Source organism: Cucurbita moschata, unplaced genomic scaffold (genome assembly GCF_002738365.1).
Source record: "Cucurbita moschata cultivar Rifu unplaced genomic scaffold, Cmos_1.0 Cmo_Scf00029, whole genome shotgun sequence".
NCBI classification, from domain to species: Eukaryota; Viridiplantae; Streptophyta; class Magnoliopsida; order Cucurbitales; family Cucurbitaceae; genus Cucurbita; species Cucurbita moschata.
The window spans coordinates 1,628,911-1,643,297 of record NW_019268545.1 but is presented as its reverse complement, the minus strand read 5'-3'; the positions used below and the strand labels follow the sequence as shown (position 1 = coordinate 1,643,297).

Sequence of the window (14,387 nt, the reverse complement as noted above, 5' to 3'; positions counted from 1 at the left end):
GGCTCATGGCGGGTTCCATTTCTGCCACGCGTCGTTATTTACAGCCCCCACCATTGCCAAATAATTCGTCTCCTGACAGCGTGTTCCTGCCAGGTGTCCCCTTCGTACACGTTGTCGGATTTGTCCTCTTCAATTTTTTTTTTTTTTATTTTATATTTTTTAAAAATTGAGTGTGATTTGAATTCAAATAGAAAATAATTTATGTTTCTATTTAGCTTTAATATTTTGAACACTTTTGAAATATTGACGTGGCATGATCCATAAATAATTTTGTTTTTTAATGATTGGTTGTCGGATTATTTTTTTAATTATTTAAAGAATTCTTTAAAATCATATAAAACTCAATTATCAAATATTCTCCTCAAGGTTTTTAAAAGCCGGTTACGAGAGATTTCCATACTCTTATAAAAATGGTTCGTTGTTCTTCTCTCCAATTGATGTAGGGCCTCACAATTCACCTACTCGTGGGGTCCAACGTTCTTGCTGGTACTTATTCCGCTCTCCAATTGTTAGCACTCTCCCGGTGTCCATCCCCTTCGGGGCTTAGCATCCTCGATAGCACTCGTTCTTCTCTCTAATCGCTGGCACTCGCCCTGTATCCACCTCTTTCAGGGGTCAGCGCCTTGCTGGTACATCGCCTGATGTCTAGCTGGGATCCTCGCAATTCACCTACTTGTGGAGCCCAACGTCCTCGTTGGCGCTCATTCCACTCTCCAATTGCTAGCACTCACTCGGTGTCCACCCACTTCGAGGCTCAGCATCCTCGCTAGCACTCATTCCTCTCTCTAATCGCTAGCATTCGCCCTGTGTCCACCTCCTTCGGGGCTCAGTGCCTCGCTGGCATATCGTCTGTTGTCTAGTTGGGATCCTTACAATTCACCTACCTGTGGGACCCAATGTTCTCGCTGGCACTCATTCCGCTCTCCAATTGCTAGCACTCACCCGATGTCCACCCCCTTTAGGGCTCAACATCATCACTAGCACTCGTTCCTCTCTCTAACCACTAGCACTCGCCCAATATCCACCTCCTTCAGGGCTCAGCGTCCTTGCTAGCACTCATTTCTCTCTCCAATCGCTGGCACTCGCCCTGTGTCCACCTCCTTCGGGGTTCAGCGTCCTCGCTAGCATTCGTTCTTCTCTCCAATCGCTGGCACTCGCCATGTGTCCACTTCCTTCGGGGCTCAGTGCCTCGTTGGCATATCGCCTGATATCTAGCTCTAATATCATTTGTAACAACTCAAGCCCACTATTAGCAGATATATGTCTTTCTTCGGCTTCCCCTCAAGGTTTTTAAAACACATCTACTAGTCAAAGGATTCCACAGCTTTATAAATAATCATTCGTTCTCCTCCCCAACCGATGTGGGATTTCATACCAAACGTCAATTATTCTTAATCTTCGTAATAATCTTATTAAAAATTCGGCTGGGTTGACTTGTAACCTTATTTTCGGGTTGGTTGAGTCAAACAGTGAACCAACCCTAATTTTCGATTTTCTAAAAATTCAATTCGACAGATAAAAAAAAAAAAAAACTAACCCAATTCAACCTTTATAGTTTAAGTCAGATAGTCTGCATTGATTAAATTATCGAGTCATATGAACACCCAACTTTACATAAAATATATATTATCGACTGCTTAATTAAAAATTGATTTATTTACTCGGTATTAAAATACATCTTAATTTTATGAATAATATCTTTAAATTTTAAAATTATAAAAAATATTAATTTTATTTATATAAATATTTAAAAGAGTTAATGAGAGTTAAGCCCTTGTTTGGAAGCAAAGATATGGTATTCAGTCTGAGTTTAAGTGGGGCGGCGCCACGTCATGCTTTAATGATTATTTGATACATATTATTAATTGTAATATTTAATATAATTAAATTATAATATGAAAAAGCAGCCAAACAGCAAGTGTATTTTATTTTATTTCCATTTTTTTAATTAAAATCCCACAAATAAATAAATAAATAAATAGAAATTTGGTGGAATGTCAGCCTCATGTGCTTGTTTTAACACTGTTGTCCAAACACGTCCCATTCTTTAAAATATTATTTTTGTAATTTTACTTTTACTTTTACTTTATTTTATATTATTTATTTTTATCATTTAAGAGATAAAATGGTTAATTTTTAAAAGTACAGGGGCTATAAAATATATGGGTTAAATTAGTATTTAAAAATTTAAAAGTTTTAATTTAATGAAAAAATAAAATTCTGAATTTGTTTAAAAAAATATTAATTAAGAGTCAAAATTTTAATTTGATTTGGATTCTTTGTTAAGGGATTAGTGGTTTTTTTATGTAATAAAACAAAAGATTAGGGACTAACTCATTATATTTTAAAGTTGATAAGGGGCCAAAATGAAATTAATGAAGAAAGTTTTAAGGACCAAAAAATAAATAAATTAATTAAAGGTTGAGATTTTTTTTTTTTAAAAAATTTGTATGGGTCCCCAAGTTTTTCAGCCTAATTTTTATTTGGTCGTTAAGTTTCGAATAATTACATTATTTATCACAGAATTCTAAGTTTAGTTTCGTGTTTAATAGGTTCAAGATACAACAATTTTATGCTCGAGTTTTGAGCTTACTTTCAATTTGGTCCTTAAATTTTAAGATATTACATTTTTGTTTTCGACTTTTTAGTAACGTCCACTCTCGTGTGTTAAATCTCAAGTAATTAATATGCAAATTAAACTCAAAATTTAACGTAAATATTTTGAAAGGAAATTGGACCAATAATAATAATAATTTATTTATTATTATTATTATTATTGGAATATTTTTAGTTTAGTGGATAATAATCTCAAAAGAAAGAGACTAAGATTTGTGTCAAAAGTTAAAATCATGAGATTAAGTCCTTAATGAATGCCTTTAATCAAATGGGAGACTCATCATTCTTTTTCGAAAATAAAGCTACAAACTTAACGATTAACGGGATTTTTAGGGTTAGGAGTCCCGAGTTTGGTTATCTCGAACGAAAGAAATTGTTATTTCCATAATTACCCTTTAGGTTATCCATAGGGAATAAATACAAACTAAATGAAAGTTAACTATTGCCAACCGAGTATTGGTTAGGGCATTCGTCGTTAATTAAGAGGTAGAAGGTTTGAGTCTCCTCGCTCCCATTAGGTTATTATTCATGATTTAAAATATTTAAAAAGAATCTCGTATTGGTAATAAATTAAAGATTTAGAAAAAAGAATTTCGAGATTCAATACAAGAACATACAAGAGTAGGAAATTCGACCTTTTGTCTCCTCAAGTGAGAATATATGTCTTAACCAATTGAAATATACTCGAGTCGGTAAGCTTCTTAGAAGCTAAGCAATCAACAACGCAATCACCTAGTCAACTCCACATAGTGACACGAGCCTTACAAAATTATATAAGAATTCGAGTTTCGAACGTGTGCTAACAAGGACGCTAGGCCTCGAAGGGGGTGAATTGTGAGATCCTATGTAACGACTCAGATCCACCGCTAGCAGACATTGTCCGCTTTGGGCTTTCCCTTTCGGGCCTCCCCTCAAGGCTTTAAAACGCGTCTGCTAGGGGAAAGTTTCCACACCCTTATAAATTGTGTTTTGTTCTCTCCAACCAATGTGAGACATCACAATCCACCCCCTTCGGGGCCCAGCGTCCTCACGGGCACTCGTTCCTTTCTCCAATCGATGTGGGACCGCCACCAAATCCACCCCCTTTGGGGCCTAGCGTCCTTACTGGCACACCGCCTCGTGTCTACCCCCCTTCGGGGAACAACGAGAAGACGCATTTTAAAACCTTGAAGGGAAGCTCGAAAGGAAAAGTCCAAAGAGGACAATATTTGCTAACGGTGAATCTGGGTCGTCACATCCTACATTAGTTGGAGAGGAGAACGAAACATTTTTTTATAAAAGTATGGAAATCTATCCCTAATATACGCATTTCAAAATTCTTAAGGAAAGCCCGAAACAAAAAGCTCAAAGAGGACAATATCGACTAGTGGACTTCCACTATTACAATATATATCTTAACTAATTGAAATATACTCAAATTCGTGAGGTTCTTAGAAGCTAAGCAATCAACTGATAGGCTTTTCTTCACAAATCAGAACAGATTCTTCAAACTTCAGTGGCAGCTAACAGTTCTGCAAAAAGGCCTAAAAAAAGAGCCCTAAAGTGAAATTCAAGCATCTAATTCTTATTCACATGTATTGATATTCCCTAAAAGTTAGGACATAGCGAATGAATATGGGTTTGGAAGATGCCAAAAACAAGTGAAATAAAGATCATAAAGACCTCTCCACTAGAATTTCTTCACAACTTTCTAAGTAATCAATAATATAATCTCAAGTCAAAGCTTAGGTTGCTTAGTTTTCACAAGTGTAAGATATAAACTTTAGTTTATAAAGCTATTTGCACCGTTACAGGTCAAATGTATGAGAAAGAAACCGTAAACGTACCTTGAATATGTATCCCGTGATTAGAATGAGGCATGGATATTTTAAGATCCAAAACATAGAGATAGCGAGAGGAAATGGTTGCATTATGTGTGAGATCCCATATTGATTGGAGAGGAGAACGAAACATTCATTATAAGGGTGTGAAAATCTCTCCCTAGCAGACACTTTTAAAACCGTGAGGCTGACAATGATATGTAACGAGCCAAAGCGAACACTATCTACTAGCAGTGGGTTTGAGTTGTTACAAATGGTATTAGAGCCAAATACCGGGCGGTGTGCCAGCGAGGAAGCTAGGCCCTCAAGGGGTGGATTGTGAGATCCCCTATTGGTTGGAAAAGGGAACGAAATATTCATTATAAGGGTGTGGAAACCTCTTACTAACAGACGCATTTTGAAACCGTAATACTAAAGGCGATACGTAACGAGTCAAAACGGATAATATCTACTAGCAGTGGACTTGAGTTGTTATATTATGGCTTCCTCCGAGTCCGACCTAGACACGGGACCGCTGCAATGCAACAGTTAAAGTCTTGACAGCCTTGTTTATGATATGAATCCCATGAACCAGAATTCATGAGAGTCCCTCGTGATTATTTGGATGTATTTTTGTGAGGGCTCCATAAGATTTGAAGGGTTGATTTGCCCCAACTGATCAACCGCTATCACCACCTACATATTCATCACAGTCATGAAAAGGAACCCAACTAAAGACATTAACAGAAGATCCCTAGTTGAAAACTTGAGCGAAAAAGATAGATAAAAGGACAAGAAACTCGACGAAACTCCTCCGGTGATTCGTTCGGTTAATTATTCCAGTTGGGTTCTACTCAAATACCAATCATTTGAGAAAGGGGATAAAGTGCAAGATCAAGTAGTTAACACAAGCATAGTTTTCAAGATCACAGTTGGGCATAGTTGCATGAATTCTGAGTTAGTTCTATGCATGCATGTGCAATAATGGGACCAAACAAGGACGAAGAACATATTTCCCTGACACACTATCTTTTTTCAGCCTCATAATCCTCTCCAAACAGTGAGTGAGCGTCGCCTAAATTTAGTTGAGAGATTATGAACTCATCACTTTGCTACTCACAGGGTTTCAAATCAGTACTAAACTATAAATCTAGCTAGTTCTATTTATCTTATGTAATGTAAGTTTTGTTCTTATGGATGTATCTTTCTATAATTATGGATTTGAACTTTGATTATTTCTATCACAATAAGAAAAAACAAGGAAAATCAAACTGTTTTGCAGTACTTCATAATTATTTCCCTAGCTGCTACAGTTCCACCATGCTTAAAATTCTAAACACAATCATACTAAAGCAAGTTCTGATGAGAATAATTGTATAGACAACTTGGCTACCAACCAGTGGATAACTCTTCTTGTTCTGATCTCTTTGCCGAAGAATAAGAGAAAAAGCAGGGTAATTAATGCAGGGTATGAAAATCTCTTCCTAGCAGATCCGTTTTAAAAGCCTTAAGGGGAAGCCCAAAAAGAAAAGCCCAAAGATGACAATATCTACTAGCGGTGGGCTTGGGGTGTTACAAATGATATCAGAGCTAGACAATAGGAAGTGTGCCAGTAAGGACGCTGGGCTCCTAAAGGGGTGGATTGTGATGAGAGTGTGGAAACCTCTCCTTAATAGACACGTTTTAAAAACTTTGAGGGGAAGCTCGAAAGGGAAAGCCCAAAGAGAACAATATTTGCTAGCAGTGGGATTGAGCTCTTACAAATGGTATCAAAGCCAAACATCGCGCGGTGTGCCCTAAGGGGGTGGATTGTGATGAAGGTGTGGAAACCTCTCCCTAATAGATACGTTTTAAACCCCTTGAACGGAAGCCCGAAAGGAAAAGCCCAAAGAGGACAATATCTGCTAGCAGTGAGCTTGGACAGTTACAAGTACATACTCCTTCCATTCAACATTTGACACGTTACTAAATGACATACGATTTTATTTCATAGACGCCATTTATAAGTATATTTTTTATATGACAAACAAATGATCGGAGGTACGGTAGTACTAGAAATTTTCCCTACATTCAAGAAGCCACCTATTCGTATCGAATAAAGGGCGGGAAATACAAATGGAAGTTAGATGGAGGGAGAATTGGTCAGCTGGAACTGAGATAGAGTATCTATGAAAGTGAAGGCAGCAGGGCCCTCACCACATGTTAGATAAGAGAAGTATATGTCAGTGGGGACGTGAACAGAGAGAGTTCAGCCAGTAGAATCTTTTTGTGGAGACCTCTCAAACAAATGAGTACTCTTGCTGTTCTATTTTGTCTTTTCTTCAATATATCTAAGGCTGTATTAGTTTCAAACAGGCCAAGAAAAACGCTGTGATTCGCTTACGCTAAGTTACATATTTCAGATCCCTCAGAACAAAATATCTTCAAGAACAATGGGCCAGACATACCTTGTAAAGGATCCACTGTGGCTGGCCAGGAGATGGATAGTAACAGAGGAAACTTACTACAAAAGGCCACTCTTTTTTTGTGGATATGAATGGAGTCCCATTTACAGGCCCAGAGAAAGTGGACAGATAGCAGGCAAAGGAAAGACAAACGTCCGCTGGAATTCTTTTTCATACCCACCTGTTGAGGATCGTTGGGAGGGAGTCCTACATTGGCTAATTTAGCTAATTTAGGGAATGATCATAGGTTTGTAAGTAAGGAATACATCTACAAGTCCAAAACAAAGCCACGAGAGCTTATGCTCAAAGTGGACAATATCATACCATTGTGACGATTCGTAATTTCTAACACCACCTTCCGTAAGTAACTTCGTCCCCAGATGAAGCCTGGCCATGGCCGTATCAGTGACACTAGAACCAAGTTTCACTGTTGGGAAAAACATATATTGCAGAACAGATTAGAAGCTAACAAGTCCGAGAAGAGATCAAATAGAAATACAATTCAGGCGTCCAAATTTCATTATTCCAGAAAAGGATCAAAAGGACAAAGAAAATCATGACTGTTTTAAGGGAAACCTGAAACCATTTCTTTACAAGAAGAATCAGTTTCAATCGTTTGAAACCAATCTTTAAAAGCTCTACCAATTAAATTACCAAGAGATGACAAACCTGAAACCATTTCTTTACAGACAGAAACTCTTTTAATTATTTGGAACCAATTCATTGAAAGCTTGAGCAATCATATTAAACAGGAGAGAACTAAGCTTGTTTCAGATCAAGATGAAGCAGCAAATGAGTTTCTAATTAGAAAACAACACAGTCAGGAAACAAACTTGAATTGATGAAAGAACTGACAGTGATTCCAGAAGCTATCTGCTACAGCCTCAATCATCCTAGAACAATCTTCAAACGTCTTCCTGCACCAATCCAACGCTTCCCACATCTTATCTGTTGGACATATGCAAAAAAGAAAAAAGCATGAGAATCCACAGAGGAATTATTACAAACACATTAAGTGCAGAACAGAAGAAAGCAAACATTTCCCATTTGGGGATGGGGAAGCAGAGGAATACTGAACATAAGGGTTGTCTTTGGCGTCAAGGGGATTGCTCATGCTGTAGATTGTGTCGATCCCGATACGCTGAAATAGTTCATATGTAGCCATACATGATTGTTATAATTAGCTCTAATGATCATATTGATGAACACAATGGCTAAGGAATTAGTGGCCCTTTCCATCTCCTAAATCAGATCAGGGAAATATTTTGAAATCATTGTTGCAGTCAAAGGAACCAGGAGACCTGAATTTTTTTTATTTTTCCTGAATTTTCAACATTAATGTTTCTAATCATTCTTAAACGTTTAATTTTTAAATCTTCTACGAAATACGCAAGAGAGAAAGATCATTCATCCGTATGAAAAGATCTTCGGTAAGAACTCTCAAAGTTTACGATTATAATAGGAGAAATGTGTTACCCAAGTCGATTAACCGCCAAAGTTGAGTATCTTACGAGTATTCAACAACTTGTAGTGTCCAACAAATCACTAGCAAGGAGAACAAGAAAGTGAGCAAGAGCAAGAGAGCGAGCAAAAAGGAAAGAACATTAGCAAGAGTATGAGGGAGCTAGAGCACGAGCCCGAGTAAAGCACAAATTTTTAAATCATCCCATACAAAACTGCAAAGGAACCACTGGTTTTTGTCACCAGCATAAGATACACATCTAATAAAGTGCAGCACCTTATTATAAAAGGAAAGTAATTGCGAAAAGAAAACATGAAGATTTTAGTTACAGTTACAATACATAGACATGGGATGCAGAGAGGAGGCAGAAACTCAGTTCATCTGGGTTCATCCAAACTAGGCACAGGAATGCTTTAACGCCTCATTTAAACTCTTTAGAGCCCTGCTAAACAATAAAAATCCCAGGAACCAGAATTCATGCCCATCCTTTGTGACTATGTGAATGTCTTTTTCAGAGGTATTGAGAAGATTAGGACAAGGGCGTAAAGCTGCCAACTGATTGAGCTCTATTACCACCTACAATTGATAAATACATAAAAGAGATGCCTCAAACTTATAATCTACAGAAGATTCATTGTCTAGCACTAAAACATTCCCATAGCTAAGCCAAGATTCACTTTGACAACATTCCAATTGGTAGGCATAACCGAACTTTAATCTAAATTCGAGAAATCCTTCTAATTCTAATTCTAATTCTCATACAACAAAACTACAGCATCCCCAATAGTAATGAGTCAAACATACCTTGTAATAGACCCACTGTGGCTGGCCAGGAGATGAAGAGTAACAGAGAGGGGATTCACTACAGAAAGCCACTCTTTTTGTGGATATGTAAAGCGTCCCATTCACAGGCCCAGAGGGATCTGCCAGATAGCAAGCATACGAGGAAAGGTATTTTTCTCCAGGAATAACACCAAACGTATGCTGAAACAATTTTTGGGGTCCTCCTTCAGCAATTACTTTCGTCCCTTGAACAAACCTGGCCTTTGCAGCATCAGTTATGCTAGGACTAACTTTTACTGTTGCATTACATTAATTGTATATCAGGAGCTAATAATTCAACATTCAAGGCATTGTTCAAGACAAAAACAAACAAAAATAGAACATTAGCAGCCTCCATACAAAACTGATCCCATGTTACATGTTATTTATCAGTTCCTTCTATCATATTCTATCATATCCTTCTATCACAGGCTCCCAAACTCACCGCTAGCAGATATTGTCTTCTTTGAGTTTTCCTCTTTGAGCTTCCCCTTCAGGTTTTTAAAACACAACTATTAGGGAGAGGTCTCCACACCCTCGTCACAATCCACCCCCTTGGGAGCCCAGCGTCCTCGCTGGCACACCGCTCAATGTCTAGCTTTAATACCATTTATAACAGTCAAAGCCCAAGCCCAAGCCCAAGCCCAAGCCCAAGCCCAAGCCCAAGCCCAAGCCCAAGCCCACCACTAGTAGATATTGTACTCTTTGGGTTTTCCCTTTCGGACTTTCCCTCAAGGTTTTTAAAAAGCCTCTTCCGAAGGAGAGGTTTCCACACTCTTATAAAGAATGCTTCATTCTCCTCCCTATGCGATATGGGATCTCACAACATGACTCCACCAAATGGAGATATTATCCTTTATTAACGACACAGCCCGTTTAACATGTTGGGTATCACCAAGTTCACTTAAAGAAACCTGATCCGGCAGGAAATGTTTCATCATTACAATTGGCTCATCGAAAGCTTAAATAAGTCGTAGATATATATATAAAAGCTGGAGATGGAAATTTAAGTAACTATGCAAATCGAAATGAAATTTGATTGAGGGAAAAAACTAACTGTGATGCCAGACGTTTTCGGCAACTTCCTCTGCCATTTTCCCATAACCTTCCAACATCTTCCCGCAGCGACCCAACACTTCCCACATCTTATCTCCTGAACACAATCCAAAACTTTCAAGATTTAAACCCTAAATCATTAGAGAGACAACGATTGAGAGTGGAGTTAAAGAAGGCGAACTTTTCCCAGGTTGCGCAGATGACGAATCGGTAGGGGTATGTTGAACATAGGGATTATGATTGCCATGTTCAAGGTGATTGCTCATGATGGAGAGGCTTCAGCAAACGATGAGGATCGAAGTCTAACCCGGCTAGGGCTCCGATTGTTAGGGTTTGAGATCGCATTTTATGAAGATAAGAATTAGGGATTAAAGTGGAGGAATCAGAAGGGCATAAAGATGAAGATGATGAAGAATCTTGAGCAGTGTTCATTCAAAACTGTGGCGATTTCGGCGCTGAAATTTGAAGAATAAAGAGAGAGTTTCTGATTCCAATTCTTCTCAGTGAAGTGAAGCCGCGTACCCGCCATTTTCGACCTTCCTCGAGAATTTCCCGCGGGGGTTTCTATATATATATATATATATATTTATTTATTTATTTTTGTCGTCAAATTAATAAAAATATTCGAAAATATCTCTAAAAACTTTTAAAATTTTTAATAATATTCTTAAACTTAAAAAAAAAAAACATCGTTACAAATAAAAACGGTTAATATTTTATTTAAAAAATACAATTAAACTAAAAATAAAAACTTAGAAATACCTTCGAATTTTCATAAATTTCATTAATAATCTAATTTTTTTTTTTTAAATTCAAAAATATTTTTATCATCAGTACCACAGGAAAAATATACTCGTGGTAGACCCTAAAAAAGAATCGTTTTAAACATAATTTATAAGGTGTCCAAAGACGGTAAAAAAAATAATTAATTAATTAAATTTTTTATTTTTTTTTACAAATGTAAAAGGTGTTAATGATATTTTTAAAATTTTAACGGTATCTTTTAAACATAGGATTAATGGACTCTTAAAAATTTTGAAAAATATTAATAAAACTTTTTAACATTTAAGGGTATTTTTGAAATACTGGATTTAAGTTCATATTATGAGCCGTTGTCTTTGACTGCGATCTTTACAACACCACGGAGCCTTAGAATATTTTGACATCTTTAGGAGGTATTGACAGTCAAGACCTTTATTTGAAGAGATTGACCCATAACTCTGGACATTTATCTGCAATTTCTCTTACAAAGACGAGGGGCGAGAATTGAGGCATATCAATTTCTCTTACAAAGACGGACGGTAAAATAATTGGATATTGCAAGCATTTCAAGCAAGCCTGTCTCCATAGTGAACGGATCATGCATGAGTACAACTTGCATGAGAGCTTAGTCATACATAATTGTATAGATTCGAACTATGTCTCGTGTTAAATGAGGAAGAACGAGAGACCCAAAAGAAAAGCAAAGAATGGAAGTTTCTCTAGAACTCGATCTACGAAAAAGAGTTATACCAACAAAAATTAATGATATGCAACTTGAAGTGCAAAGAGTCGTGACAACTATAACACCTTCGAGATTGAGATGACCATGAGCAAATTGTTCGTTACAGAGTCGATGGTACTAAAGGTATAAGATGCAGTTACAAGGGTAAAACGAACTTTTGACCCAACTGTAATTACAAATAACTCGTGAATGATCGACTTGCTTGTAATGATTGTATCTATATATATAGCTTGTTATACCGTAACTTTAAGTTTATAGTACTATGATCTGTAGTTAATAGATCGAAATTGATATAAGAGATCCCTCGTGTCGCTACACAACTATCTAGATACATCACATACATTATTTATTCCCCGACTTTAATGATTTAGAGCGACAAAAACAAATCCCAAAATCAAACAAATATTCGCTCCTTTGTTCATCGGTTACCGTTCAAACCGCCTTAATTGATCTCACACAAATAGATGTGTTCGTGTTTGGCTCCACAATAGTGTTGTCAAAGCCAACCCATTGGCATTTCACTGGCCAATTAGTCGATTTTTTTGGTGTCGGTGACTTGTCCAAAACCAAATTTACAATTCTACGATGGGGTCCCAACCATTTGTTCTTCATGTAAATGTACTTTCGCCATGGTGGCACTGACAGATTCATACAATTTAACGATCTCTTTGCAGCGTTGCACATGATCTTGACCATCTTCTTCAACTCATCTATTGTTCCGATGAAAATTAAAGGCAGGGATTTTAATAGCTCTCTGTATTGGATCGTTGGCCTAGCAATCTCGAACTGTGCTGGAAAGTTCATGTCGATCAAGTACCTTTGTAAGATAAATGAGTTCGTTTTAGTTAAAATCATTTTTATTATGCTCAAAATTATTGACGTTATTAATACCTGACATTCCCGTTGACGACGTCGATGAACTCATAGTTGCCGGACGTGAGATCACGAGAGCTTTCCCATTTCGTCTTACACATCGCTGCATTATAACGAAGCTCTTGGAGAAACACCATCAACCTCCGCTGCGAAACAACACTGTTCAACGATGAAGCGGCCGCCAATTCCGCCGCTTCCTGAACATTACCGACAAGCACCGCCCTATACGGCTCGACATTCCTGCCGTTCACACTCACCATTCTCCGAATTTCACCCAATGCCTCCGTACAATCGGCGGCGGCGGCAGCGGCGACGTTGGACAAATCTTCCGCCGGCCAACTACCCGTGCCACCACTGTACTCTTCGAGAAAATCAACCACCATCTTGGAAAGGCATTCGTCGACCGAGTATTCGGTTTCGCTGCCGGAGCTCGACGGCGGATACCGACGCTGGTCACCACTTCCGATGAGCCGTTGAAGAGCCGACATTATTATTGTATTTTTGATTCGGCTAATATTATATATAGAAGAAGATTTGGTTTGGTCGGAGGAATAATTTAAGGAATATGTCGGAATGGACTGAATTTTTGAAGGAAGGAATTGAAAATGGAATATTCTTTATTTTTATAAAGAGAGGATATACTAATGGGATAGCATCTAATTCAATCATTTAAATAAATTAAATTACGGGTTTAGTTTCGGAACGGTTTGGGTTTATATAAATTTGGTTAAATTCTATCGAGTTTTTAAAAAATCGAAAAATTTAGTTTGGTTTGCAAACTCGAACTTTTTTGGTCAGATCAATCTAAGTAACCCGAAAATAAGGTTCATAATCGGTATTTAAGATTATTATGAAAATTAATAATATTTGACGTTTTAAACATATAATAGGGATGTTTTGTGACTAAATGTTTGATATTTGAGTTTTATAAAATTTTATTATTAATGTAACGTGTGAATAAGTATAATTTTTTTAAATAATTAAAAAACAAACAATCCAACGTTCCAACCCAACTCAACTCCACTCGAAAATAAAGGCTTTGGGTAAGGTTGGGCTGTGAGCCTTATTCAGGTCATTCACGTCACCAACTCAATCAACCTGAAATTACAGGCTGGGTTGATGACTCGAGCAACCCGAATAGAGTTCACAACCTAACTCTCTATTTTTGAGTTGGGTTTTCACGTTACTTTTTTTTTAAATTATTTAAAAAAAAAAAACTTTACTTATGTACTTTGCAGTAGTAACTAAAATCTAGTAAAATTTAAATATCAAACATTCACAAGTCACAATATTAAACTTCTTAATAATCTTAAAAGTAAGATATCGTTGAGCTATTACCCAATTTTTTGAGTTGATTGGGTTGGCCCGACAAAAAATGTCAACCTGTAGATCGACCTCAATTTTTGAATTTCAAAAAATTCAACCGAACCAAACCGAACCCAACCCAATCCAACAAACTTCAATTGATACACGCAGGAAATAGGCCAATTCGACTTCATGTGCAAGAATTCTTTTGTTGAAGGTCATTCGAGGTTGTTTCTTCGTGTCCTACTACTTGCGTATGCCATAGAGTATCTCTTTCCTTCTTTTGGTATGCTCATGTTGGTGACGTTATTGTTACTTTAATCAAGAAAGTTGTAGAATTACCATTGCTTAGCTTTCAATTTGCCTTTGACCATCAAATGAAATGTGAATAACCCGTCCTTCAAGTGCAAAAGCAGAAGGAAGCTTGATTAAGTAGTCTTAGGTAGGTTGTCCCGTTCTCTTGTCATATAAACACCTCTGATCCTATTTTTTTTTTTTTTTTTTTT

The 14,387-nt window shown here is 37.2% G+C and overlaps 2 protein-coding genes and 1 pseudogene across 2 annotated transcripts; all 3 read right to left on the bottom strand.

The window, feature by feature from the left end:
- Positions 1–4,875: 4,875 nt before the first annotated feature.
- LOC111463874 lies at positions 4,876–8,369 on the bottom strand (annotated as a pseudogene).
- A 132-nt stretch (positions 8,370–8,501) lies between these two features.
- On the bottom strand, positions 8,502–10,740 carry LOC111463872 (GEM-like protein 1). The gene is made up of 4 exons (XM_023107808.1): positions 10,381–10,740; positions 10,201–10,296; positions 9,126–9,400; positions 8,502–8,897 (listed from the first exon to the last, which is right to left on the bottom strand). Exons 1-4 carry the CDS (start codon positions 10,463–10,465, stop codon positions 8,718–8,720), a joined length of 636 nt encoding a protein of 211 aa, XP_022963576.1. The 5' UTR covers positions 10,466–10,740; the 3' UTR covers positions 8,502–8,717.
- A 1,302-nt stretch (positions 10,741–12,042) lies between these two features.
- On the bottom strand, positions 12,043–13,064 carry LOC111463976. The gene is made up of 2 exons (XM_023108015.1): positions 12,595–13,064; positions 12,043–12,520 (listed from the first exon to the last, which is right to left on the bottom strand). Exons 1-2 carry the CDS (start codon positions 13,062–13,064, stop codon positions 12,136–12,138), a joined length of 855 nt encoding a protein of 284 aa, XP_022963783.1. The 3' UTR covers positions 12,043–12,135.
- Between the last annotated feature and the right edge of the window lie 1,323 nt (positions 13,065–14,387).